The 26,214-nt window shown below is 39.2% G+C and overlaps 1 protein-coding gene across 4 annotated transcripts in view; it reads right to left on the reverse strand.

The window, feature by feature from the left end:
• MIGA1 (mitoguardin 1) overlaps positions 1 to 26,214 on the reverse strand; it is a 97,494-nt gene that overhangs the window by 62,894 nt on the left and 8,386 nt on the right. For all 4 annotated transcript variants that reach the window (XM_032155533.2, XM_032155532.2, XM_058439646.1 and 1 more), the window contains 5 exons: positions 12,004 to 12,181; positions 9,797 to 9,933; positions 6,102 to 6,228; positions 1,621 to 1,754; positions 255 to 378 (listed from right to left, as the gene is read on the reverse strand). In XM_032155533.2, coding sequence (XP_032011424.1) covers positions 255 to 378; positions 1,621 to 1,754; positions 6,102 to 6,228; positions 9,797 to 9,933; positions 12,004 to 12,181 — 700 coding nt within the window. The remainder of the gene's footprint in view (positions 1 to 254; positions 379 to 1,620; positions 1,755 to 6,101; positions 6,229 to 9,796; positions 9,934 to 12,003; positions 12,182 to 26,214) is intronic.

Consider the following 26,214-nt stretch of genomic DNA (forward strand, 5'->3'; position numbering starts at 1 on the left):
ACCCACAATATATTTTAAAATAATGTCACAGTCCTGCCTATGATAAGTACTTGAATTTCTATCTTAAGGGCATTAGTTCATTTGAAAATTAAAACTGAAAGAAAAAAGAAATATGATAAAAATTTTTTCTCTTGGCTAGTTTTTTTTTTTTAAGTAACCTATTATTACGTAAGACAGACACTTATGCAGATGATTCCAAGGATATAAAAGAAAAGTAAACATTTCATAAAAGCCATATAAAATATCCATCTTACCAATATCATCAGCAAGGGAATTAGGATCAGATGCTCCAAGGGTAGCCTCAAACTCCTCTTGGAGACGATAGGCTCTTTGCAGCAGAGCTTCGAGTTTATGGATAAATTCAGTACTAATAATATCCTATGAGGAGAGAAAAAGTACACAGACCAAATTAAATTCTAATGTTAAAATTCTAAATATTTTTCCCACTTTTAAATAAAAGGCAAAGAAAGTGAGTAATATAAAAAACTACTGAGAGATGGTGGAAAGAGTGCAGCAGCAGAAGTCAAGAAGCCTCGGTTCTAGCTGTGTCTTTGGCAAAATTACCTTAGTTCTTAGTGATTCAGTTTTTTTACCTATAAAATTAAGGAGTTAGACTAGATTGGGAGTTCTCAAAGTAAGGTCCCTGAGCCAGTAGCTTCATTATCACCCAAGAACTTGGTAGAAATGCAAATTCTTAGGATCCACTCCAGTCCCAGTCAATGAGAAATCTATGGGGTAGGGCCTCCACATCTGTGTTTTAACAAGTCCTCTAGGTGATTCTTATGCATTCTCAAGTTTGAGAACCACTAGCTTAACTAAACAATCAATAAGGACTAGTCTAGCTCTATACCTTTGTGTGATTTTTATGAACATAATGGCACCTAATTAATCCCAAAGCACAAATCAAACTTTAAAAAATTCCAAGCCAGACAAGGTAGAATGTGCCTGCAGTCCCAACTGCTTGGGAGACTGAGGCAGAAGAATTGATTGAGCCCAGGAGTTCTGGGGTATAGTGTACTATGATTGTTCCTATGAACAACCACTGTACTCCAACCTGGGCAACATAGCAAGACCCAATTTCTTAAAAAACAAATCATTTAGAAATCAATCTGCTTATTTTGCATATCCTGGGAAAGTCAATAAACTTTATGAATGGTAAATCTGGCATTTAACAACTACCTGGATAGAAAAAGGCCAATAAGAAATACCCCACATAGTCCCAAGGAAGAAGAAAAAAAACAGTTCTATTAAATGCACATAAAGCAAATACACCGAATCAACATTAAAAAATACTTTGGACCAGCACCTTGGCTCATGCCTATAATCCCCAGCACTCTGGGAGGCCAAAGTGAAAGTGTTGCCTGAGGCCAGGAGTTCAAGACCAGCCTGGGCAACACAGTGAGACACCATCTTTACAAAAAATTTAAAATTAGCCTGGCATGGTGGTGCATCCCTATAGTCCTAACTACTCAGAGGACAAGGCGGGAAGATCGCTTGAGCCCAGGAGTTCAAGACTCAGCCTGGGTAACAATAGTGAGACCCTACCGCTACCAAAAAAAACAACAAAAAAAGTTTGATTCTTCTAATATTACGAAGACCACTCAAATCAATCACCCTTACATCTACATTTTCTTCAGCAATGGCATCTCCTGCACCCAGTTTAATGGAACCACAGGCTTCATCTTCAGCCTGTCTATTGCGAAAGGTCAGAGCTTGTTCCCATCGACGCAATGCCTCTTCAAACAATTCCATACCTAAAAATTAAGAACAGAACAATTTTAACTGAGCAAAACCAATGCCAAAATAAAATTATTGGGGCCTGAAATGTTTTCATACATTATCACTGATGTCACAGTCTAATTTTGACACTAAAGAATCATACATCATTTCATGGTAGAATCTTAGTTTCCCAATACATTCTCAGCCTATGGTTCCAGTTAACCAAAAATCAGAGACAAAATGGCCAATAGATTTTCATTTCTTCAAAAATATAACACAAATGTATATGGTGCTCAGAATTTTTCTAAAAGAATATAATGAATTCATCAAAGGTTCCACAGTAATAGCTATTTTTTTATAGTCACACAACTATGTTTCAAAATATCCCTGTAAATTAAAAGGAAAACTAATGGGAAGATAGAAGAAACCAGTTTACAAAAAGCTACCAGAAGTTCTCAGAAGAAGAAAGTAGAGCTGAAGATGGCCGGGCATGGTGGCTCATGACTGTAATGCCAGCACTTTGGGAGCCCAAGGTGGGTGGATCACCTGAGGTCAGGAGTTCGAGACCAGCCTGGCCAACATGGTAAAACCTCATCTCTACTAAAAATACAAAAAGCAGCCGAGTGTGGTAATACGTGTCTGTAATCATGGCTACTCAGGAGGCTGACGCAGGAGAATCAGCTTGAACCTGGGAGGCTGAGGTTGCAGTGAGCTGAGATTGCACCACTGCACTCCAGCCTAGGTGACAGAGCAAGACTCCGTCTCAAAAAAAAGAAAGTAAAGCTGAAGAAAAGATAATAATATAGAAGTCTAAAATAAAAGTCTTTTCCACCTTTTGAACCTTAAAGGGTGTCCTGAACCACTATGATCCCAACAGGCGGATTTGGATAAATTGGTGGGCCAGAGTTAAAAATCTGCAAGACACTGAATGAACATCAAAAGTTAGTTATAGTCCAAGCAGGAATTTCATTTCCTTGCTGAGAGAAAGCTTTGTGTGAAAAAAGATGAACATGTAATTCCTTTTCTCCAAATTAAAAAACAAGGCTTACAAAAATAATTATGCACTTCAAACAAAACAAAAATAGTTTAAAACTTCAACTTTTAAAGTATTTTTAAAATGTTAAATATTAAAGAAAAAGATCTTTAAAAGCTGTTTAAGAATCTGGGCAAGTCATTCTCTCGATGTTTTTAAGATATGGTAGCTAAAAAATATCTCTCTTCTCAAGTCATTTCTTCAATTATCTATAGAACCTACAATCCTAAATGAATAAAATTTTGTATTTATGTATTTGTTATTCATTCATTTATTTATTTACTTATTTATTTATCGAGACAGAGTCTCACTCTGTTGCCCAGGCTGGAGAGCAGTGGCGCCATCTCGGCTCACTGCAACCTCCTACCTCAGCCTCCCGAGTAGCTGGGATTACAGGCATGTACCACCACGCCCAGCTAATTTTTGTATTTTTAGTAGAGATAGGGTTTCACCATGCTGGCCACACTGGTCTCGAACTCCTGACCTCAGGTGATCCACCAGTCTCAGCCTTCCAAAGTGCTGGGATTACAGGCGTGAGCCACCACACCCAGCCTCTTTTATTTTTTTTAAATGTATTTATTTATTTATTTGTAGAGATGAGGTTTCACTATGTTACCTAGGCTGGTCTCAAACTCCTGGGCTCAAGCAATCCTCCCACCACAGCCTCCCTAAGTTACGGGATTACAGGTGTGAGCCACCACACCTGGCCTAAAATTTCTTAAAATGAAATGTAGGCCTTTCCTTCTTGTTTGATTTTCTGTAGCAAAAAATAGCTTTGGAATCTTCCTCCTAAAACATTTATGCACATAAAAACCAATTATATCACTATCTATTCTCCTTTCTCCAAGTTATGCAACTCTAATTTCTTCATCCTTTTCTCACACTATCCCTTCTATACACTTATTATTTTGGCTGAACATATGAATACAGGAATAATTTTTTTTTTTTTTTTTTTTTTTAGTTTTTTTGGGTCTCTTTTTTTAAGAGACAGGGTCTTACAATGTTCCCTAGGTTGGTCTTGTACTTCTGGCTCAAGGGATCCTCCCACTTCAGCCTCTCAAGTATCGGGGACTACAAGCATGTGCCACCACACTTGGCTTCAGGAAGAATTATTTTACAGCAGAGTTGTATAACACAAAGATAAAACCTGTCTCCTCAAGAAGTACTATGTCTACCTCACTACAGAATATAGTCCAGACTACTAAATATCATCAGTTTTGTAACAGCAAGTCAAACATATGTCACCAATCTTTTTTTAATGTCATCAATTTTATAAAGAGAATTGAAACAGATGGGTGATGATACCAGGTGGTCCACAGGGCTCCTAGCAATCTTAATCCTGTAACACAAAGACCCCCTGTGGCGTCTCTAGTTTTACCCTATACTTCTTCAATTTGAATTTTTAATATTCCGAGGTTGTTGTTGTTGTTGTTGTTGTTGTTTTAAGAAAAAGGGCTCTGTCACCCAGGCTGTAGTGCAGTGGCACAATTAGCTCACTGTAACCTTGAACTCCTAGGTTCAAGTGATCCTCCTGCCACAGCCTCCAAAGTAGGTAAGACTACAGGTACATGCCACCATATCCAGCCATAAACTTGTAATATTAACAGAAGCTGTGAGTGTTAAGTTTCCTAGACACAGAGTAATCTAGAAATATAGTGAATTTAACTCTCTGGAGACCTTCTTTCCCCATAGGAGTACCCACTGTGATGGCACTGGAGATGAGATAGTCTAACTATTCTATAGAGTAGGAATGCATTCTGAGGCACTCAGTCCTTCTACACAGAGCCATCAACCCTTTACTGCTCACTGGCCAGGGCCACATCAAGTTTACTGGTTTTGTTTTTTACTTAGTATGCATTTCCACTAAAAGGAAGACAGCCTGAAACAGAATAGAGAACAGGGAAAAGCATTTGAATCTTCTGATTCAACTACAGGTTCATTTGGTTCTTCTCCAGGGCTCCAGTGAGGCTCCTTAGACATGTTCATGGTCAAGTCAAGAAATACTGAGATGTGAAACACAGAAAACCTCTTTCTATTTAAAATTTTTTTCTGGTATAATACAAATGATAGCTAGATAAAACATATTTAGTAAAGTGAATTCTGACAGATTCATTACATAACAGTCAATAGATTAGGTTAAGATGGTGTAGTAGGCTGAATAATGGTCACCCAAAGATATCAGGTCCTAATTCCTAGAACATGTAAATGTTATCTTATAAATAAAGGTAACATCTTACATTTTTGTAGATGTAATTAAGAATCCCAACACAGGGAGATTATCCTACTTTATCTGGTGGGCCCTAAATCTAATCAAAAGTGTCCCTATAAGAGAAAGGTGGCTGGGTGAGGTAGCTCAAGCCTGTAATCCCAGCACTTTAGGAGGCCGAGGTGGGTAAATCAAATGAGCTCAGGAGTTTAAGACCAGCCTGGCTAACATGGTGAAACCCCATCTCTACTAAAAATACAAAAAATTAGCCAGGGGTGGTGATGCACACCTGTAAGCCCAACTACTTGGGAGGCTGAGGCATGAGAATCACTTGAACCCAGGAGGTGGAGGTTGCAGCGAGCCGATGTTGCACCACTGCACTCCAGCCTGGGCAACAGAGTGAGACTCTGTCTCAAAAAAAAAAAAAAAAAAGAGAGAGAGAGAGATAGGGAGATTTGATACACACAGAGGAGAATGTGACATGAAGACAAAGGTATAGACTGGAATGATGTGGCCACGAGCCAAACAATGTTGGAAGCCACCAAAAGCTGGAAGAGGTCAGGAAAAGATTCTCCCCTAAGCCTCCAGAGAGAGCATGGCTCTACTGACACATGATTTCAGCCCAGTGATAATGAAATTCTAGCCTCCAAAACTCTTTCTGTTTTAATTTTGTTGTATTAGTTTAATACAATGTATGATGTTATGAAGAGTAGATACAATGGATATAAGAACATTTGAAATTATAGTTGCCTCTCTTAGAACAATTCAGTTTTTTAATTTCAACTTACCACCGACCATGGTGGCTCATGCATGTAATCCCGGTACTTTGGGAGGCTGAGGTGGGCAGATTGCTTGAGCTCAGGAGTTCAAGACCAACCTGGCAACATGACAAAACCCCATCTCTACAAATTTTTTTTAAAAAATTAGCTGGGCATGGTGGCATGCGCCTGTGGTCCCAGCTACTCAGGAGGCTGAGGTGGGAGGATCACTTGAGCCTGGGAGGTTGAGGCTGCAATGAGCAGTAATCATGCCACTGTACCCAGTGACAGAGCGAGACCCTGTCTGTTTCAATAAATAAAAAACAAGAACAAAACAAATTAAATGTGAGTACAGTATCTTAAAATGTTATCATCTCATTCCTACCCATTAAGTATAAGTTCTCTGGAGTAGTCACAGGAATATTAACAAGTTTAATATCATCTTCATCTGCTTTGTCCCAGGAATTAGAATTGCCACAAGCGCAGCTATGACAAGAATTGACACTCTGGACCTAAAATTAAGATGGACAGAAGTTACTTCAAATCTCTCTCATGATAGTATGTTGTGATCTTTCATATTTATTAATTATTTTTATAAATCCTATTAGTGGTAAGACAATCCATGTAATTTCCACACGAAGAAATAATTCTGACAATATTCAATCAAACTTAGAAATCACGACTCTATTCTAAGCCTGTTTGCTCAAAAATACACAAGTGGAGTAATATTTTGAATGTAAATCAGTTATTTCCATCAGAAATCAGGCAGTTATGTTTATATCATTTATTCTTTTAAGCATTCGCTTATAAATTTTATCTATACCTACTGTGATTTAAGCTAGCTAGCTTATTTTTCTTTTAGAATGTTTTACAATGCTGACTCTCTGCTAAATGATACCTAAAATAAAAAAGCCACTATCATCTTTGTAAATGCCCTCTCCTAGCAAGGTCCACTGAACAAATGATTTCAATCAACTCTATGCAGATGATTCTCAAATTCCTAACTCCAGTTCTGTCCTAATTCCACTTCCGTTTTGAGAAATCTAAGCCCACATTTTCATTTGCCTTTTAGGTGACTCCATGTGGCTCTTCTGCTGGCATCTCAAACTAACTACAGACACTTTCCACATAACAACATCTGGGTCAATGACGGATAGCATATACAACAGTCAACCCTACCGTAAGATTACAAAATTGTATTTTTACTGTACTTTTTCTATGTTCAGATATGTTTAGATACACAAATACCATTGTGTTTCAATTGCCTGCATTATTCAGTTCAGAAGCATGTGGTACAGGTTTGCAGCCTAGGAGCAACAAGTTACAACATATAGCCTACAGACTATGCTGCTTCTGAAATTAAGAGTAAAATATTCACCTAATTAATTAGGGTGGTATTTGAATGGTCTACTGTAATCAGTATAAAAATACTGGCAACTATGTTAAATTTATATTTTTGTTAAATTGTAAGATTTAACAAAAGAGGAATGACTAGTTCAGTTAGGCAAGTACAGTACAGTGATTCTAAAGACTTGTTACACTATTATCATGAAATTCACCTTATCTACTTCTAGTCAACAAGGGCTTCAACTTTCAATTGAGGAAATTCAGAAGAGGCACTTCTCAGACTCTGAGGAAGTTCACATTATAGAACAGGCATATTCTGGCCAGGCGCAGTGGCTCACGCCTGTAATCCCAGCACTTTGGAGACCAAATCCCAATCTGGGAGGCAGATCACTTGAGGTCAGGAGTTCGAGACTAGTCAAGCCAACATGGTGAAACCATGTAAAAATACAAAATTAGCCGGGTGTGGTGGTGCACGCCTGTAATCCCAGCTACTTGGGAGGCTGAGGCAGGAGAAACACTTGAACCCGGGAGGTGGAGGTTGCAGTGAGCCAAGATCACGCCACTGCCCTCCAGCCTGGGCAACATGGTGAGACTCCATCTCAAAAAAAAAAAAAAAAAGAAAAGAAAAAAAGAATAGGTATATTCCATCAATACACTGCCAAAAAGACAAAAAAAAAAAAGGAAAAGGCATATTCTTCATTATGCTGCTCAGTTTCACAGAGGAACTGAAAGTCTGTAGGCCTTTGATCTAGCTGTTCCTATCCTAGAAGAGCCTTTAAAAATTTAGTACATTTTTAGGCATTACAGAATAGCACAGCTATATATTCCAATGAAATATGGAAGCAAGGGGCTGGGCGCGGTGACTCACGCCTATAATCTCAGCACTTTGGGAGGCCGAGGCGGGTGAATCACGAGGTCAGGAGATTGAGACCATCCTGGCTAACACAGTGGAACCCCGTCTCTACTAAAAAATACAAAAAATTAGCCAGGTGTGGTGGCAGGTGCCTGTAGTCCCAGCTACTCGGGAGGCTGAGGCAGGAGAATGGCGTGAATCCAGGAGGCAGAGCTTGCAGTGAGCGGAAATTGTGCCACTGCACTCCAACCTGGGCGACAGAGTGAGACTCCATCTCAAAAAAAAAAAAAAAAAGATATATGGAAGCAAGGTACAGAACAGAATATGGTGTTCTATAAACTATGAAGAAAAAATGAATACAGGCCAGGCACAGTGGCTCACGCCTGTAATCCTAGCAATTTGGGAGGCTGAGGTAGGCGGATCACCAGGTCAGGAGTTCGAGACCAGCCTAGCCAACATGGTAAAACTCCATCTCTACTAAAAATACAAAAATTACCCGGGTGTGGTGGCGCACGCCTGTAATCCCAGCTACTTGGGAGGCTGAAGCAGGAGAATCACTTGAACCCAGGAGGTGGGGGTTGCAATGAGCTGAGTTCCAGCTCATCACGCCACTGTGCTCCAGCCTGGGCAACAGAGCGAGACTTCATCTCAAAAAAAAAAAAGAATGAAATTGTTAATGTTGTTTATCTCCATGGAGGGGAACTGAGCGGATCAGGAACACATTTATTTTATTATTATTTTTTTTAGAGACAAGGTTTCACTACGTTGCCCAGGCTGTCTTCGAACTCCTGGACTGAAGCAATTTTGCCTCAGTCTTCTGAATAGCTGAGACTATAGGCACCACCAGAGCACCCAGCTCTCATTGTATATTCTTTTGCCTGTTCTGTATTTAATAGCAGGTACATATTCTGTTTTTTAAATTAATGTTTAAATTACATTAGATTTAAACAAATACTAACTTCATTCCTCACTTGTCAATCAGCATTATTAGTAATGCTCCAAATAAAGATGGGCAGCCTCCTGCTTGTCAGTCAATACTGTATTAATGATCCAAAGAAGGAGGTGAAGAACCTCACACTTGGCTTCAGCAAATCAAATACTTTCACCTAAGTAGGCTCATCAAGTGATTATTGTGACCCAGCACAAAGTCTGGCTGCATCGTCCAGCTTCTTGCAGAACAGCTAATTCTTTTAAATTAATAATTTTTTATTTTTAATTTTTGATTTTTGTGGATATATAGTAGGTGTACATATTTATGGGGTACATAAGACATTTTGATATATACAACATGTAGTGATCACATCAGGGTAAATGGGGTATCCATCACCTTTATCTTTAAGCATTTATCCCTTCTTTGTGTTATAAACAATCTAATTATACTCTTTTAGTTACTTTTTAATGTATAATACTTTATGTTGACTGCAGTCACCCTATTGTGCTATCAAATACTAGATCTTATTTATTCTATCTGCCTATTTTTTTTACCCATTAACCATTCCACTTCCCCTCCACCCACCGTTACCTTTCCCAGCCTCTGGTAACCATCATTCTACTCTCTATCTCCATGAGTTCAATTGTTTTAATTTTTAGCTCCCACAAATAAGTGAAAACAAGAACATCTAATTTTGAAGCAATACTTCCACATCAACACTATTTTCACAGGACCCCAATGAGACCACATCACTTATTCAAAGAAACCTAGAACCAAATTGACTAATAGTCAGCAAAAAGGTACTTTACTTGCCTAAAGAAAGCAGATTCAGATGATTTCTTAAGAGTATTTCCATACTAAGAACTGTAAGTATATGACACTTAAACTAAGAGATCACAAAAGATATATAAACAAAAATTTTAAAAATTATTATTTTTTCTGTACTTACAGAGGCCAAACTCTGTGCAGAACCTGAATATTTACTGAAAAGTCCTCCATTAGCATAGTTACAAGCTTGAGATCCTTTGTCTTTGGTAGAACTTAAAGATAATGTCAAATTCTGTCTGCTACTGGAACAACTTGAACCTATCAAATAAACATACTAATATTAAAAGTATCAATAATGCCAATGATAAATTTCAGGTAAAAATTTCAGAGTTTATAATATATTCATCTAGAAAGCTTCTAATTTTAAAACACGCATCACTCAATTGTGTAAATTATTACATGTACACCATTATTAAAATCTAAATCTTTATATAATCTTACATAATCTTTTTTTAACACTGCTAAAATCTGCTTCTGAAATGAAGAATATAGAATATTCACCTAATAAATTAGGATGGTATTTGAATGGTCTATTGTAACCAGTATAAAAATACTGGTGACTATGTTAAATTTACAATTTTGTTAAACTGTAAATTTAACAAAATACAGGCATTTCCTTTTCTGAATTACATCTAAACCTTACCCAAATCTCACTGCATTGAAATTAGTTATACTGGCCAGGTGCGGTGGCTCACGCTTGTAATCCCAGCACTTTGGGAGGCCGAGGCAGGCGGATCACGAGGTCAGGAGATCGAGACCACGGTGAAACCCCGTCTCTACTAAAAATACAAAAAAAATTAGATGGGTGTGGTGGCGGGCGCCTGTAGTCCCAGCTACTCGGAGAGGCTGAGGCAGGAGAATGGCATGAACCCAGGAGGCGGAGCTTGCAGTGAGCCGAGATCGCGCCACTGCACTCCAGCCTGGGCAACAGAGCGAGACTCCATCTCAAAAAAAAAAAAAAGAAATTAGTTATACTTCTGTCTCTTCTACTCATCTATCCATTCTTCTAAGACTGACATTAGTTTTTTGGGTTTTTTTTTTTCTTTTTTTGAGAAAAGATCTCACTCTGTCACCCTGGCTGGAGTGCAGTAGTGCAATCACGTCTCACTGCAGCACTGACCTCCTGGGTCAGGTGATCCTCCCATTTCAGCCTCCCAAGTAGCTGGGACTAGCTAGCTGTGCCACCACACCTAGCTAATATTTTTATTGTTATTTTTGTAGAGATGTGGTCCCACTATGTTGTCCAGGCTGGTTTAAACTCCTGGGCTCAAGCCATCCTCCTGCTTTGGCCTCCCAAAGTGCTGGAATTATAGTAACGAGTCACCATGCTGCTTAAGTTTTTCTTAATGCAGCAGTTAAGATGTTCCTGGATTCAAATCCCGGCACTTATAAATTATACGACCTTGGGCAAGTCACTTAGCTTTTGCATATCTCAGTTTTCTTTATGTAGAAAATAGAAACAATAACAAGACTATAGCCCTAATTCACAGGATTGCTGTAAGGTTAAATAAAGCACTGAATATACGGCACTTACCTGAGACCTAATAAAATCTCAGCAAGTGACAGCAATCATTACTGTTGCAATGTTCACTGCACTCAGTACGAAATAGTCACTCATTAATTGTATGCTGGACAAATGGATCACAAAAGCATATCACACACTCACTAAATAATAAAAAACTAAGAAACTCAGCATGTTTAAGAAATTATTTTTTATTCATACGATATCTTTACCAAAAATTAAAGATCCTTTAAAAGACAGCAACTTACTTCTTGAACTCTACATACTAAGGAAAATAGACAAGGATATGCAAAATAAGAAAAACACAAACATCCTAAAGGGAACAATGGGGAAATGATTAAATAAACCGGGGTACATTCGTACAAATTAACACTAGTTATATATTAAAAATGATAGCATAGATGGATATTTATTGATCTGGAAAGACATTCTTCCACACTGTCAAATATCTTAAAAGCAGGTTACAAAATGTCTGATCACAATTTTACTTAAAATACATAAATAATTTACTTGTATATAACATTTTATGTCTCAATATGACATTTAAATGCAAATATAAGTGGACTGATATACATGAAAGTATTATCAGTAGTTATTTCTGGGTAGCAGAATGTCAAGTAATTTTAATTTTTTCTGTTTGCTTATCTACCTTTTTTGATCTTTCTAAAATAAATCTGTACTACTTTTGAGTTAAATAATATATTAGAAGAAAATTCTGGAGACTAAAAGACCAAAATCACTGTATTCCAGTTATGATTTACACATAAAATTTCTTTTGTACACTTAATTCAACCATTTCCACATACCTTTGTCTGATGCTGCTCTTTTAGTGTATTCAAGTATGAGGTGCTCTCGTTCCCATGGTAATATTTTTCCTTTCTTCTTTCCACGTTTTCTTTTAAAGTGATGGGCCAGAAAAATTACAGATATAGCACTCACTGCAGTTACCACAAACAACTTTTTAGCCACTGGAGAAAATTTGATCTGGAAAAGATTCAGTTAAAATTGAAAAAAATCTCTTTAATTTGTTCACTTAAAAGAAGGACCTAATAACTAAACTTACTCTTAATCTAACCTATTTCTAAATACTATCAAGAGAATATCATTTCACTCTTTCAATGACAAGCTAGCCCAATTTGATTTTTTTAAAAATATCTTAAATGTTGTAACTTATTACTCACTACTCTGAAGATCTCAGGTAAACAATATTACCCCAAAGTCAATAGGAGCAGAAAATAATTCAACCCCGTTAATATTTTTTGAGCAATTAAGGATTAATTCACGCAACTGAACCTTCTGTCTGAATCACAGCAAGATTTTTTACAGGGATGATTAAACTGAGCTTTAAAAAAAACTATCTGGAAATCTGAGGAAATAGAAGCTAAATCCATTTCTAAATACTTTCTAAATAAGCCATTTTATTCACGAATTATTTAACACATATTTCTTCAGAATCTTAAAGTACCAGGACTGTGTTATGAATTAAAATCTTACTGTAATTCTATGAGCACATAATAAGTGCCTACAACCAATCAGGAAGCACTAGGTATACGGAGGTCACAAATCTTGCATTTTGCATATACTTGTCTATTTCCCTCAAGCAGTGTGCTAAGAGTGGAGACAGATATGTTGGCAAATAATTACAGCATAATGTGATAAATACAGTTATACAAGTACTAAGTTATATAAGTACTAACATCAGAGCAAGAAGTGACTAACTTTCTCTTGGGAGACAAACACTATTAAATACCTAAAAGCCAAGGAACTCTAAAATAAAGCTAAAGGCTTGGAATGTTGAGAGCTGGAAAGAATGTCACTTTCAACCTTCCAACAACAAAATACAGCATTCTGACTCCATCAGAATACGGAGATCAGAGGGCAACCAATTGTCCCCTAAACTAATGAGACAGGCATTTGCAGAGAGATAAGACATTAGCATTGGCTTACACGGACAAGACACAGCAGGACGTTAGCAAGAAGAGGTCAGCAAGCATGGTTTCAAAACTGGTGGAGAAAGAATACACTGTTAAGAGGTGGGAGAGAGGTGCTGCAAATGTAGGTGAAATCCACACCTTTTTTGCCTATCTTATCTTCAAGAATCACCAGGCACTCGTAGAAAATACTGAAAGAGTCCTACAAAAGTCTCCCTAATGGTACAGAGGGAGGGAAACAGCAGCTTCTGTGGAGGGCATGAACCGGCACCATAACCTTTCTCCTCTATCCCCATTAAAGAACAAAAGCCTTAAACTGTGGATGCATCTTTAACTTTAGAGAGAAATTTACGCCATTAAATGCTTATATTAAAAAAGGAAAGATATCAAATCAGTAATCCAAGCTTTCGACTTAAGAATCTAGAAAAAGAAGTACAAATTCAACCTAAAACAAGCAGGAGATAGGAAGCATTATAAAGATTAAAGCAGAAATCAATAAGACCAACAGCTGGGTTTTTTTTGGAAGGAAAACTAATAAAACCTCTAGCCAGTCTCATTAAGAAAAAAAAGCAAGAATGACAAAAATTACCAAAATCAGAAAAAAAAGAGGAGGAGTCATTACTGCAGACCTCACAAAGGTCTGTAAAAAGGATCCTATAAACAATTCTATGACCATAAAGGATAAAATCAAAACTCACTCGGAAAAAAAAACAGGTAACACGAGCAGTTAAATATCTATTAAAGAAATTGAATAGGTAGTTAAAAACCTTCCAACAAAGAAAACTGAAGGCCAAATTATACCAAGTAGTTAAAGAAGAAACAGTATCAATTTCACACAATGAGGATACTTCCCAATCATGTTATCAATCTAGTCCAGATGCTGTTTGACTTATAATGGGGTTATAGCCAATAAACCCATCCCAAGTTTAAAAACATAAGTCAAAAATTGATTTAATAAACCCAAACTACCAAACATCATGGCTTAAACTAGCCTATCTTAAACATGCTCAGAACACTTATTAATACATTAGTCTACATTTGGGCAAAATCATGTAACACAAAGCCTCTTTTATGAGAAAGTCTTAGATAGCTCATGTAATTTATTGAATACCATATATTATGTCAAATTTGCAATGGTTGTGCATCATCGTGAAGTCAAAAAATTGCTAAGTTGGGGACAGTTCATATCAAAGCCAGACAAAGACATCACAAAAAATAAAACCATACGTTAATATCTCTCATTGATAGATGCAAAAAATCTTCCACAAAAATTAACAAATAAAATCCATCAATATATTAAAAAATATATAAATAACCAAGTGGTATACATCCTAGGAATGCAAATCTGGTTCAACATTTAAAAATCAATGTAACTTACATAATATCAACTAAAGAAAGCCATATTATTATCTCAACAGATGTGAAAAGAACACCTTAAAATATTCAACATCCATTTATGACTACTTAAAAACTTCCAGCAAATTAGGAATAGAAGGTGTAGTAGGTTGAATAGTGTCCCGGAATGATTCATGTCCACCTGGAACATCAGAATGTGATCATATTTGAAAATAGGGTCTTTGCTGATATAATTAAAGTAAGAATTCAGATGAGATCATACTGGATTAGGGTGTGCCCTCAATCCAAGGAGAGTATCTTTATAAACCATAAATACACAAAGGGGAAGGCCATGTAAAGAGACTGAAGCTATGCTCTGATATGGTTTGGCTATATCCCCACCCAAATCTCATCTTGAATTGTAGCTCCCATAATTCCCACGTGTTGTGGGTTGGCTCCGGTGGGAGATAATTGAATATAGGGGCAGTTTCCTACTGTTCTCATGGTAGAGAATAAGTCTCACAAGAGCTGATGCTTTTATAAGGGGAAACCCCTTTCGCTTGGCTCTCACTTCTCTCTTGTCTGCCGCCATGAAAGACGCGCCTTTTGCCTTCCACCATAATTGTGAGGCCTCACCAGCCATGTGGAACTGTGAGTCCATTAAACCTCTTTTTCTTTATAAATTACCCAGTCTCAGGTATGTCTTTCTCAGCAGAGTGAGAACTGACTAATCCATGCTGCTACAGCCAAGAATGTCTGGAGTCACCAGAAGCTGGAAAAGGCAAGGAAGGATTCTCCCCTAGAACCTTCAGAGGAAGTGTGGCTCTGCTACACTGTGATTTCAGCCTCCATAACTAAAAAAATAAATTTCTATTGTTTTAGCTGGGTGCGGTGGCTCACGCCTGTAATCCCAGCACTTTGGGAGGCTGAGGTGGGCGGATCACAAGGTCAGGGGTTCAAGATCAGCCTGGCCAATATGGTGAAACCCCATCTCTACTATAAATACAAAAATTAGCCGGGCGTGGTGGCGCATGCCTGTAGTCCCAGCTACTCAGGAGGCTGAAGCAGGAGAATTGCTTTAACCTGGGAGGCGGAGGTTGCAGTGAGCTGAGATCACACCACTGTACTCTGGCCGGCGCAACAGAGTGAGAAGCTGTCTCAAAAAAAAAAAATTCTATTGTTTTAAGTCACCAAGTTTGTAGTAATTTGTTATGGTAACTCTGGGGAACTAACACAAAAGGGAAATTCCTCCATCTGATAAAGGGTATTTATTTTAAAATCTTGTAGCTAAGATCATGCTTAATGGTGAAAAACTAAATGCTTTCCCCATAAGATCATGAACAAGGCAAGGATGTCATTTCACCAATGTCATATTAGAAGTACTAGCCAGTACAAAAAATTAAGAAACAGGAATAAAAGGAATACATATTAGAAAGGAAGAAGTAAAACTATTCACAGATGATACAGCTGTCTATAAAGTTCCAAAGAATCTACAAAAAAGCTCCTATAACTAGTAGGTAAGTTTCACAAGATAACAGAATACAAAGTCAATATACAATATCAACTGTATTTCTGTATAACAGCAATAAGCAACTGGAATTTGAATTTTAAAAAGTAATACTATTTATAATAGCACCAAGAAAAAGAAAAGGAAAATTCTAGAGCTAAATCTAATAAAATCTGTGCTAGATAACAATGAAACACAAAAGATATCAAAGAAGATAAAAGGAGAGAGACATCATATTCACAGATTATAGGAATTTTTCTCTCCAATTTGATCTACATAAACAACATAATCCAAATAAAAAACCCAGAAAAATTTTTTGTAGTTACTGATAAGCTTATTTTTAAAAAATTAAGAAAAGGCAAAAGAACTAGAGGAACCAAAACAATTTTAAAAAGAACAAAGTTGTAGAACTCAAAATAGCTGAATTCAAGACTTAACTATAAAGCAACAGGCAATACAGTGTGGACATATAGATTAATACAGTAGAATAGACAGCCTGCAAGAAACACACACAAACATATAGTCAATCTATTTTTGTCAAAGGTAGAAAGAAAATCCAAAGAAGAAATTTCTAGAATAAAACACAGGAGAAAATACGTATGACCTCATAATCACCTAAAATCAGAAACAACCTGGATGCCCTTCAACAGGTGAACAGATAAACTGTAGTACATTCATATAATGGAACGTTACTCATCAACAAAAAAGGACAAACTTTTCAGACAAACAACAATGTGGATGAATTTCGAACGCATTATGGTAAAAGGAAGAAGCCAATTTCAAAAGATTATACGTTGTATAATTCCATTTATATGACATTTGTGGGTAAAGATAAAACTATAGGGACAGAAAACATCAATGGCAGCTAGCGGTCAGAGGTGACCACAAAGGGGCAGCACATGGGAACTCTGGGGATGAAGAACTGTTCTGTTTGGTGCTGTGGTGATGGACACATGATTGCACAGTGTAAAAACACACAGAACTGGGCACAACAAAGAACAAATTGTGCTCCACGTCAATTGAAGAAAATCAACCAGGATATGGGACCACAGATGGATCCAAAGATAAATCGCAGGCTGTGAACAGTAAATCAAACTTTGTTTCAAATGAAGCACACTGAAGGGCATGAGGAAGAAAGGTGCTGACATAAGTGACAGTGTTTTGCCTGGATATTGTAAGGCTACAGACAAAAAGAGTTAGACATAAATACTGTAACCTGTTGGTAAATTTGTTTCTCAAAGGAGTACTGGGGCCAACTGCAGTGGTACCCGCCTGTAGTCTCAGCTATTTGGAAAGCTGAGGCAGGAGAATAACTTGAGCCCAGGGATTCGAGGTTGCAGTGAGCTACTATCGCACCACTGTACTCCAGCCTGGGTGATAAAGCGAGACTCCATCTCTTAAAAAAAAAAAAAAAAAAAAAAAATTAAGGCCGGGCACAGTGGCTCACGCCTGTAATCCCAGCACTTTGGGGGACCGAGGCAGGTGGATCACGAGGTCAGGAGATCAAGACCATCCTGGCTAATATGGTGAAACCCCATCTCTACTAAAAATACAAAAAAATTAGCCGGGCATGGTGGCGGGCACCTGTAGTCCCAGCTACTTGGGAGGCTGAGGCAAGATAACGGTGTGAACCCAGGAGGCGGAGCTTGCAGTGAGCCGAGATCATGTCACTGCACTCCAGCCTGGGCGACAGAGAGAGACTCCATCTCAAAAAAAAAAAAAAAAATTAAGTTAAATTTTAAAAAGAGGAGTATTGGGGTGCAAATTCTGAAATTTCTTTATGTGTACACTAGATATTATAATAAATAAATATATTATGAGTAATACACTATAGTTAATGAGAGCCAGGTGTCTCACTGCTGAATAAACAAGTCACAAATGATCCAACTAGGAATGCTAAAATGAAATCTCTGTTGTTGGATTGAAGTCAGAAGTATCAATATGACCAGCACTTTGGGAGGCTGAGGCGGGTGGATAGCTTGAGGTCAGGAGTTGCAGACTAGCCTGGCCAACATGGTGAAACCCCGTCTCTACTAAAAATACAAAAGAAAATTAGCCAGGCATGGTGGTGCACACCTGTAATCCCAGCTACTCAGGAGGCTGAGGCAGGAGAATCGCTTGAACCCAGGAGGCAGAGGTTGCACGAAGCCGAGATTGTGCCACAGCACTCCAGTCTGAACGACAGAGTGAGACTCTGTCTCAAAAAAAAAAAAAAAAAAAAAAAGTAATATACCAGGCCCGGCATGGTGGCTCACATCTCTGGGAGACCAAGGTGGAGAGATCACTTGAGCCGGAGTTTGAGACCAGCCTGGGCAACATGGTGAAGCTCCGTCTCTAAAAAAAATACAAAAATTGGCAGGGTATGGCAGTGGGTGCCCGTAGTCCCAGCTACTTGGAGGCTGAGGTACGGGGATCGCTTGAGCCGAGGGGTTTGAGACTGCAGTAAGCCATGACTGTGCCACTGCACTCCTGCCTGGGCAACAGAGCAAGAAACTATCTCAAAAAAATAAATAAATAAGAAGGCCGGGCGCGGTGGCTCACCTCTGTAATCCCAGCACTTTGGGAGGCCAAGGCGGGTGGATCACGAGATCAGGAGATCGAGACCATCCTGGCTAACACAGTGAAACCCCATCTCTACTAAAAATACAAAAAATTAGCCAGGCGTGGTGGCGGGTGCCTGTAGTCCCAGCTACTCGGGAGGCTGAGGCAGGAGAATGGCGTGAACCCCGGGGGTTGGAGCCTGCAGTGAGCTGAGATCGCGCCACTGCACTCCAGCCTGGGCGACAGCGAGACTCTGTCTCAAAAAAAAAAAAAAAAAAAAGAAAAGAAATATTCTAAATAATAAATGTAGAAGTAATGAAGGAAATAGAAAATCACCAATAAACACTTCAGTAAGAACTGCTGGCTGGGTGCAGTGGCTCACACCTGTAAATCCCAGCACTTTGGGAGGCCGAGGCAGGTGGACCACCTGAGGTCAGCCGTTCAAGACCAGCCTGACCAGTATGATGAAACTCCATCTTTACTAAAAATACAAAAATTAGCTGGGCATGGTGGCATGCGCCAGTAGTCCCAGCTACTCAGGTAGCTGAGACAGGAGAATTGCTTGAACCCGGGAGGTGGAGATTGCAGTGAGCCGAGATCACGCCACTGCACTCCGGCCTGGCCAACAGAGCAAGAGTCCATCTTAAAAAAAAAAAAAAAAAAAATCCTGAAGGCAGCATCAAAATAAGTACTAAAGTAAGATATCTTATATTGTCAAAGTATCTACCTCCAAACTTCTTATTTACAAAGGCAAAAAAGTGGAAAAGTGTGGCAGACACATCCTTAACTAAATGATCAAGGGGTGTGCGTGTGTGTGCCTTTTTTCAAAAGACAGGGTCTCACTCTGTTGCCCAGGCTAGCGTGCAGTGTGCGATCACAGCTCACCAGAGCCTTAAACTCCAGGGCTCAAGCGATCCTCCCATTTTAGCCTCCAGAGTAGCTGGGACTACAGACATGCATCTCTGTGTTCAAGTAATCCTCCCACCTTGTCATCCCAAAGTGCTGGGATTATAGGAATGAGACACCATGCCTGACCAGTGATCAAAGCTACTATTACCATTAACAAGGCACACAGACATCATCATGTATCCCCTGATACTGTGACATCTTGCCAAAAATGCATAACCTGAATCTAACCCTGGAAAAACATAAGACACACCCAACTGAGGGACATTCTGCAAAATACCTGCCCTATATATGTCAAAAGCAGCAGGTCATATAAACCAAGGAAAACTGAAAGAACTGTCATAGATTGGAAAAGACTAAGGAAACTTGACAATTAAATGCAATGTGGGAACCTAGGTAAGATCCTGAAGGACATAAGGTGGAAAAAAGTAATAAAACCTAAATAAAGTTTATAGTGTAGTTAAGAATATTACTTACAAAATTAAGATTACAATGTTAATCTTAGTTTTGATGGTTGTATTAAAGTTATAACAGACATTAATATTAAGATGTTAATACAAAGCATACACGAGAATTCTATGTACAATCTTTGCAACTCTTTGGTAAATAAAATTCTTTCAAAATAAAAGTTTAAGGCTGGGCGTGGTGGCTCGTGCCTGTAATCCCAACACTTTGGGAGGCTGAGGTGGGCGGATCACTTGAGGTCAGGAGTTCCAGAACAGCCTGGCCAACATGGCGAAACCCCATCTCTACAAAAAATAATAAAAAATTAGCCAGGTGCGGTGGTGTGCACCTGTAATCCCAACCACTTGGGAGGCTGAAGCATGAGAATTGCTTGAACCCAGGAGGTAGAGGTTGCAGTGAGCTGAGATCGCACCACTACACTCCAGCCTGGGTGACAGAGCAAGCCTCTGTCTCAAAAAAAAAAAAAAAAAAAAGATAAAATTTTAATAAAGCGGCCAGGCACAGTGGTTCACGCCTGTAATCCCAGCACTTTGGGAGGCTGAGGTGGGCAGATCACTTGAAGTCAGGTAGACCAGCCTGGGCAACGTGGTGAAACCCCATTTCTATTAAAATTACAAAAAAAAAAAAATTAGCTGGGCATGGTGATGCAAGCCTGTAGTCCCAGCTACTCAGGAGGCTGAGGCCTGAGAATCACTTGAGTCTGGGAGGCAGAAGTTGCAGCAAGCCAAGATCGTGCCACTGCATTCCAGTCTGGATGATAGAGGGGATCCTTTCTCAAAACAAAATAAAACAAACAAGCAAAAAAACAAAGAAGCAAAACCTCTCAGGATTCAACAGTAAAAAAAGCAAATAGGCTGGGCACCATGGCTCATGCCTATAATCCCAGCACTTTGAGAGGCCAAAGCGGACAGATTGCTTGAGCTCAGGAGTTCCAGACCAGCCTGGGCAACATGGTGAGACCCCGTCTCTACAAAAAATACAAAAATTAGCCAGGCATGGTGGTGCATGCCTGCGGTCACAGCTAATGAGGAGACTAAAGTGAGAGAATTGCTTGAACCCAGAAGATTGAGGCTACAATGAGCCGATATCACACCACCGCACTCCAGCCTGGGCAACAGACAGACCTTGTCTTTAAAAAACAAACAAACAAACAAACAAAAAAAACAGGCCAGGTGCTGTGGCTCATGCCTGTAATCCCAATACTTTGGGAGGCTGAGGCGGGCAGATCACCTAAGGTCAAGAGTTCAAGACCAGGCTGGCCAACGTGGTAAAACCCCATCTCAACTAAAAATACAAAAAAATTAGCCGGGCATAGTGGCGCATGCCTGTAATCTCAGCTACTCAGGAGGCTGAGGCAGGAGAATCACTTGAACCCGGGAGGCAGAGGTTGCAGTGAGCCAAGATCGCACCACTGCACTCCAGCCTGGGCAAGAAGGGTGAGACTCCGTCTCAAAAAAAAAAAAAAGCAAACAATCCAATTTAGAAAATGGGCAAAGGACATGAAGAGACATTACATTTCATTGAAGATGATATAGAGATGGCAAACACACACAAACCGAAGAAGATGTTCAACATCATTAGCCAATTGGGAAATGCAAATTAAGACCACAGTGAGATACCAGTACAAAGCTATTAGTGCAACTGAGTATTTCAGCTTTGAAATGCATTTTAAAACTTTTTTTCTCCTTTTTCTCTAGTCTTAAGATGTAACCTTGAAACAAACTGTAGAAACTCTGTGTCCGAAGTCTTAAAATATGGCCTTGAAATCTTCTTTGAAACTCTGCTCCCCTCTCTTTCCCACCAGACACTCCCTTGCACCATGCACACTTATCTAACTGCATGCTTGTTAAGAAATTCCAGGGGCTACAACAACTCAGGCAAAAAGCCCAGCTGTAGAATGAATTCTCCTCTACAGGGAGATTATCTCAAAACTGATAATCTGTAACTCAGCAGCAAATAAAATGGCACCAGCTTGCACTCCGGGCAGACAATAATTCGAGACAGTCCTTGGAACAACACATAGGAACCTGCATCCTGTGTTACTCTCATGTTTCCCATACCAAGTCTCCTCTTTTTAAACCCGTTCCCTCAGCCTAACACTTGAAATGGTCTTTTGGAGACATAAGCCTAGCCTTTCCCAACTGCTAGCATTTCAATAAAGTTGCTTTCCTTTCATCACTCTTTCTTTCTCATGTTTTGGTCCTCAAGCAGTGAGCAGCCAGACTTTTGTTCAGTTATATTAGAACATCTAAAATAATTATTTTGGAGTGACAATATCAAATGCTGGTGAGAATATGGGAAAACTAGATTTCTCGTATTTTGATGGCAGTAGTGTAAACTGATACAGCCAATAATTAATTTTGTAATTTCTTTAAAAACTAAGTATTGGGCCAGGCGCAGTGGCTCATGACTGTAATCCCACCACTTTGGGAGGCTGAGGCAGGTGGATCACTTGAGGTCAGGAGTTCAAGACCAGCCTGGCCAAGATGGTGAAACCCTTCCTCTATTAAAAATACAAAAATTAGCCAGGCATGGTGGTGTGCGCCTGTAATCCCAGCAAATCGGGAGGCTGACGCACAAGAATCACTTGAACCCAGGAGACTGAGGTTGCAGTGAGCCAAGATCGCACCACTGCACTCCAGTCTGGGTGATAGAGCAAGACTGTTTAAAAAAAAACAAAAACAAACTTAAATATCTACTTCTGAGTAGATATTTAATATCCCAGATATTATCCCTGATAAATATCCCAGAAAAATAAAAACATGTCCACACAAACACCTACGAGCAAATGTTTAAAGCAGGTTTATTTTGTAATATTAAATGACTCTCAATAAATGAATGGTTAACAAACTGTGGTACATCCATACATACCATGGAGTACAAAATAAAAAGGAACAAACCGTTAATACATTCAACAGCTTTGCTGGATCTCAAGGGCATTATGCTGAGTGAAAAAAGGCCAATTTCAAAAGGTAACAGCCTGTGTGATTCCATTTATATAGCAGTTTTTTGTTTTGTTTTTTTTTAAAGAGACAGAGTCTTGCTCTGTTGCCCAGGCTGGAGTGTAATAATGCAATCAGAGCTTAATACATCCTTGAAATTCTGGGCTCAAGTGATCCTCTCTTCTCAGCCTCCTCAGCTAGGACTATAGGCACCTACCACCATGCCCAGCTTATATTTATTTTTATTTTTGTAGTGACAAGGTCTCACTATATTGCCCAGGCTGGTCTCAAACTCCTGGTCCTCAAGCAATCCTCCTACCAGCCAAAGTGCTGGGATTACAGGAATAAGCCACTGTTCTCAGCCTTATATAGCAGTCTTGAAATGGCAAAACTATAGATGGAAAACAGATTAGGGTTCACCAGGGATTAGGAATGGTGCCAGGGGCCGGGCACAGTGGCTCACGCCATTTTGGGTGTGTAATCCCAGCATTTTGGGAGGCTGAGGCGAGTAGATGACTTGAGGTCAGGAGTTTGAGACGAACCTGGCCAACATGGTGAAACCCCATCTCTACTAAAAATACAAAAGATTAGCCGGGCGTGATGGTGGGCACCTGTAATCTCAGCTACTCAGGGGGCTGAGAATTGCTTGAACCTGGGAGGTGGAGGTTGCAAGTGAGCCAAGATCGCACCATCGCACTCCTGCCTAGGCAACAGGAGCAAAATTCCATCTCAAAAAAAAAAAGGAATGGTGCCAGGGAAAAAGAAAGGTGGGGGCCGGGCGCAGTGGTTTACACCTGTAATCCCAGCACTTTGGGAGGCCGAGGCAGGCAGATCACGAGGTCAGGAGATCAAGACCATCCTGGCTAACATGGTGAAATCGCGTCTCTACTAAAAATACAAAAAATTAGCCAGGTGTGGTGGCGGGAACCTGTAGTCCCAGCTACTTGGGAGATTGAGGCAGAAGAATCACTTGAACCTGAGTGGTGGAGCTTGCAGTGAGCCAAGATTGTGCCACTGCGCTCCAGCCTGGAGGACAGAGCGAGACAAAAAAAGAAAGGTGTGAGTGTGATTATAAAAAGGATGCAAGAGGTAAATCTTTAAGGTGACAGAAGAGTTCTGGATCTTGATAGAGGCTGTGGTTACATAAATCTATGCATATGATAAAATGGCTTGGCATAGAATTATATACATACATTGTCACTGTCAATTTCTTGATCGTGATATTGTACTATAGTCATATAAAATGTAACCATTGGGGGAAATGGGATAAAAGGTACACTGGGCCTCACTGTATAATTTTTGCAACTTCCTGTGAATCTATAATTATTTCAAAATAAAATTTTTAAAGATAAGCTGTACCAACCTAGTTTCTAATCCAGAATAATTCAAACCAAAGAACTTTTGGGAGAGTTTTATAATTGGATTGTTTTCCTTCTCACAACTACTCAATGTAATCTGAATTGACTCATGGTACCTAGTTTGTTGTCTTTATCATTTTACACTAAAGGGGTCCTTGAAGAAGTGGTTGATTCCAGGCATGGAGCAGGAAAAGTACAAGATGAGCCTGTGCCATTTTATACTAGACAGCAAGGATTACGAGGGTTTTATCAAGAGCACTCAGGAACCAACCTAAATAGACTCTCACTGGCCAAATACGAGATCATCTGAGCATAAATAAGAATAAATAAATGCAATAGTTTAAAACATCAAATACAATTAAATCCGTAAGATCAAAACGATTTTTTTTTAAACTTTCATTGATTGGCTGTGAAGGATACTACAGAACCATTTTGTTATTTTAAAATCTGGTTTAAAAAAAGAGAAAGAGAGAAAGCCAAACACAGTGGCTCACACCCGTTATCCTAGCACTTTGGGAGGCCAATGGAGGAGGATCACTTGAATCCAGGGGTTTGAGACCAGCCTGGGCAAGATGGTAAAACCCTGTCTCTACAAAAAATAAAAAAAATTAGCTGAGTGTGTTGGCACACTCCTGTAGTACAAGCTACTCGGGAGGCTAAGGTGGAAGGATCGCCTGAGCCTGGGAGGTTTCAGCTGCAGTGAGCCATGATTGTACCACTGCATTCCAGCCCAGGCAACAAAGCAAGACCTTGTCTCAAAAAAAAAAAAAAAAAAAAAGCAACCCCTCCCCACACACAATTCCATTTAGATTATTATCAAAAAAGAATACAATACTTAGGAATTAACCAAAGATGTGAAAGAATTCTACAATTAAAAAAAATATATATATATATATATACACATATACGTTGCTGAAAGAAATTAAAGAAGACATGAATAAACAGAAACATAACCCATGTTCATGGATTAGAAGACTTAACATTGTTAAGATGTCAATACTACCAAAAGCAATCTACAGATTCAATGCAATCTCTATCAAAATCCCAATGATTTTTTTGGCAGAAATAGAAAAACCCATCCTAAATGTCATATGGAATCTCAAGGGACTTAGAATAGCCAAAATAAACTTGAAAAAGAAGAACAAAGCTGGAGGACTCACACTTCCTAATTTCAAAACTCACTATAAAGCAACAGTAATCAAAACAGTATGGTACTGGCATCAAGGGCACAGAAATAAAACCTCACATATATCATCAAATGATTTTCCACAAGGGTGCAAGACCATTCAGTAGGAAATGGACAGTTTTTTCAACAAATGGTATAGGGAAAACTGGACCCTTACCTAATAATACATACAAAAATTAACTAAAAATGGATCAAAGACCTAAATATAAGTCCTAAAACCCTAAGAAGCTTCACAACATCGGATTTGACAATGACTTCTTAAATGTGACAATGAAGACACAGGCAACAAAAAAAAGATACAAACGAGACTTGATGAAAATTTTAAAATTTTGTGCATCAAAAGACACTATCAACAGAATAAAAAAGTCATTCACAGGGCCGGGCATGGTGGTTCATGCCTGTAATCCCAGCACTTTGGAGGCCAAGGTGGGTGGATCGCTTAAGGTCAGGAGTTTGAGACCAGCCTAGCCAACATAGTGAAACCCCATCTCTACTAAAAATACAAAAATTAGGCCAGGTACAGTGGCTCATGCCTATAATCCCAGTATTTTGGGAGGCCGAGGCAGGCGGATCACTTGATGTCAGGAGTTCAAGACCAGCCTGGCCAACATGGTGAAACCCCATCTCTATTAAAAATACAAAAATTAGCCAAGCGTGCTGGCACATGCCTATAATCCCAGCTACTTGGGAAGCTGAGACAGAAGAACTGCTTGAACCCGGGAGGCGGAGGTTGCAGTGAGACGAGATAGCGCCATTGCACTCTAGCCTGGGTGAAGAAGCGAGACTCTGTCTAAAAAAAAAAGAAAAAATACAAAAATTAGCCAGGTGTGGTGGCTGGCACCTGTA

This window comes from Hylobates moloch, unplaced genomic scaffold, assembly GCF_009828535.3.
Source record: "Hylobates moloch isolate HMO894 unplaced genomic scaffold, HMol_V3 SCAFFOLD_5, whole genome shotgun sequence".
NCBI lineage: Eukaryota > Metazoa > Chordata > Mammalia > Primates > Hylobatidae > Hylobates > Hylobates moloch.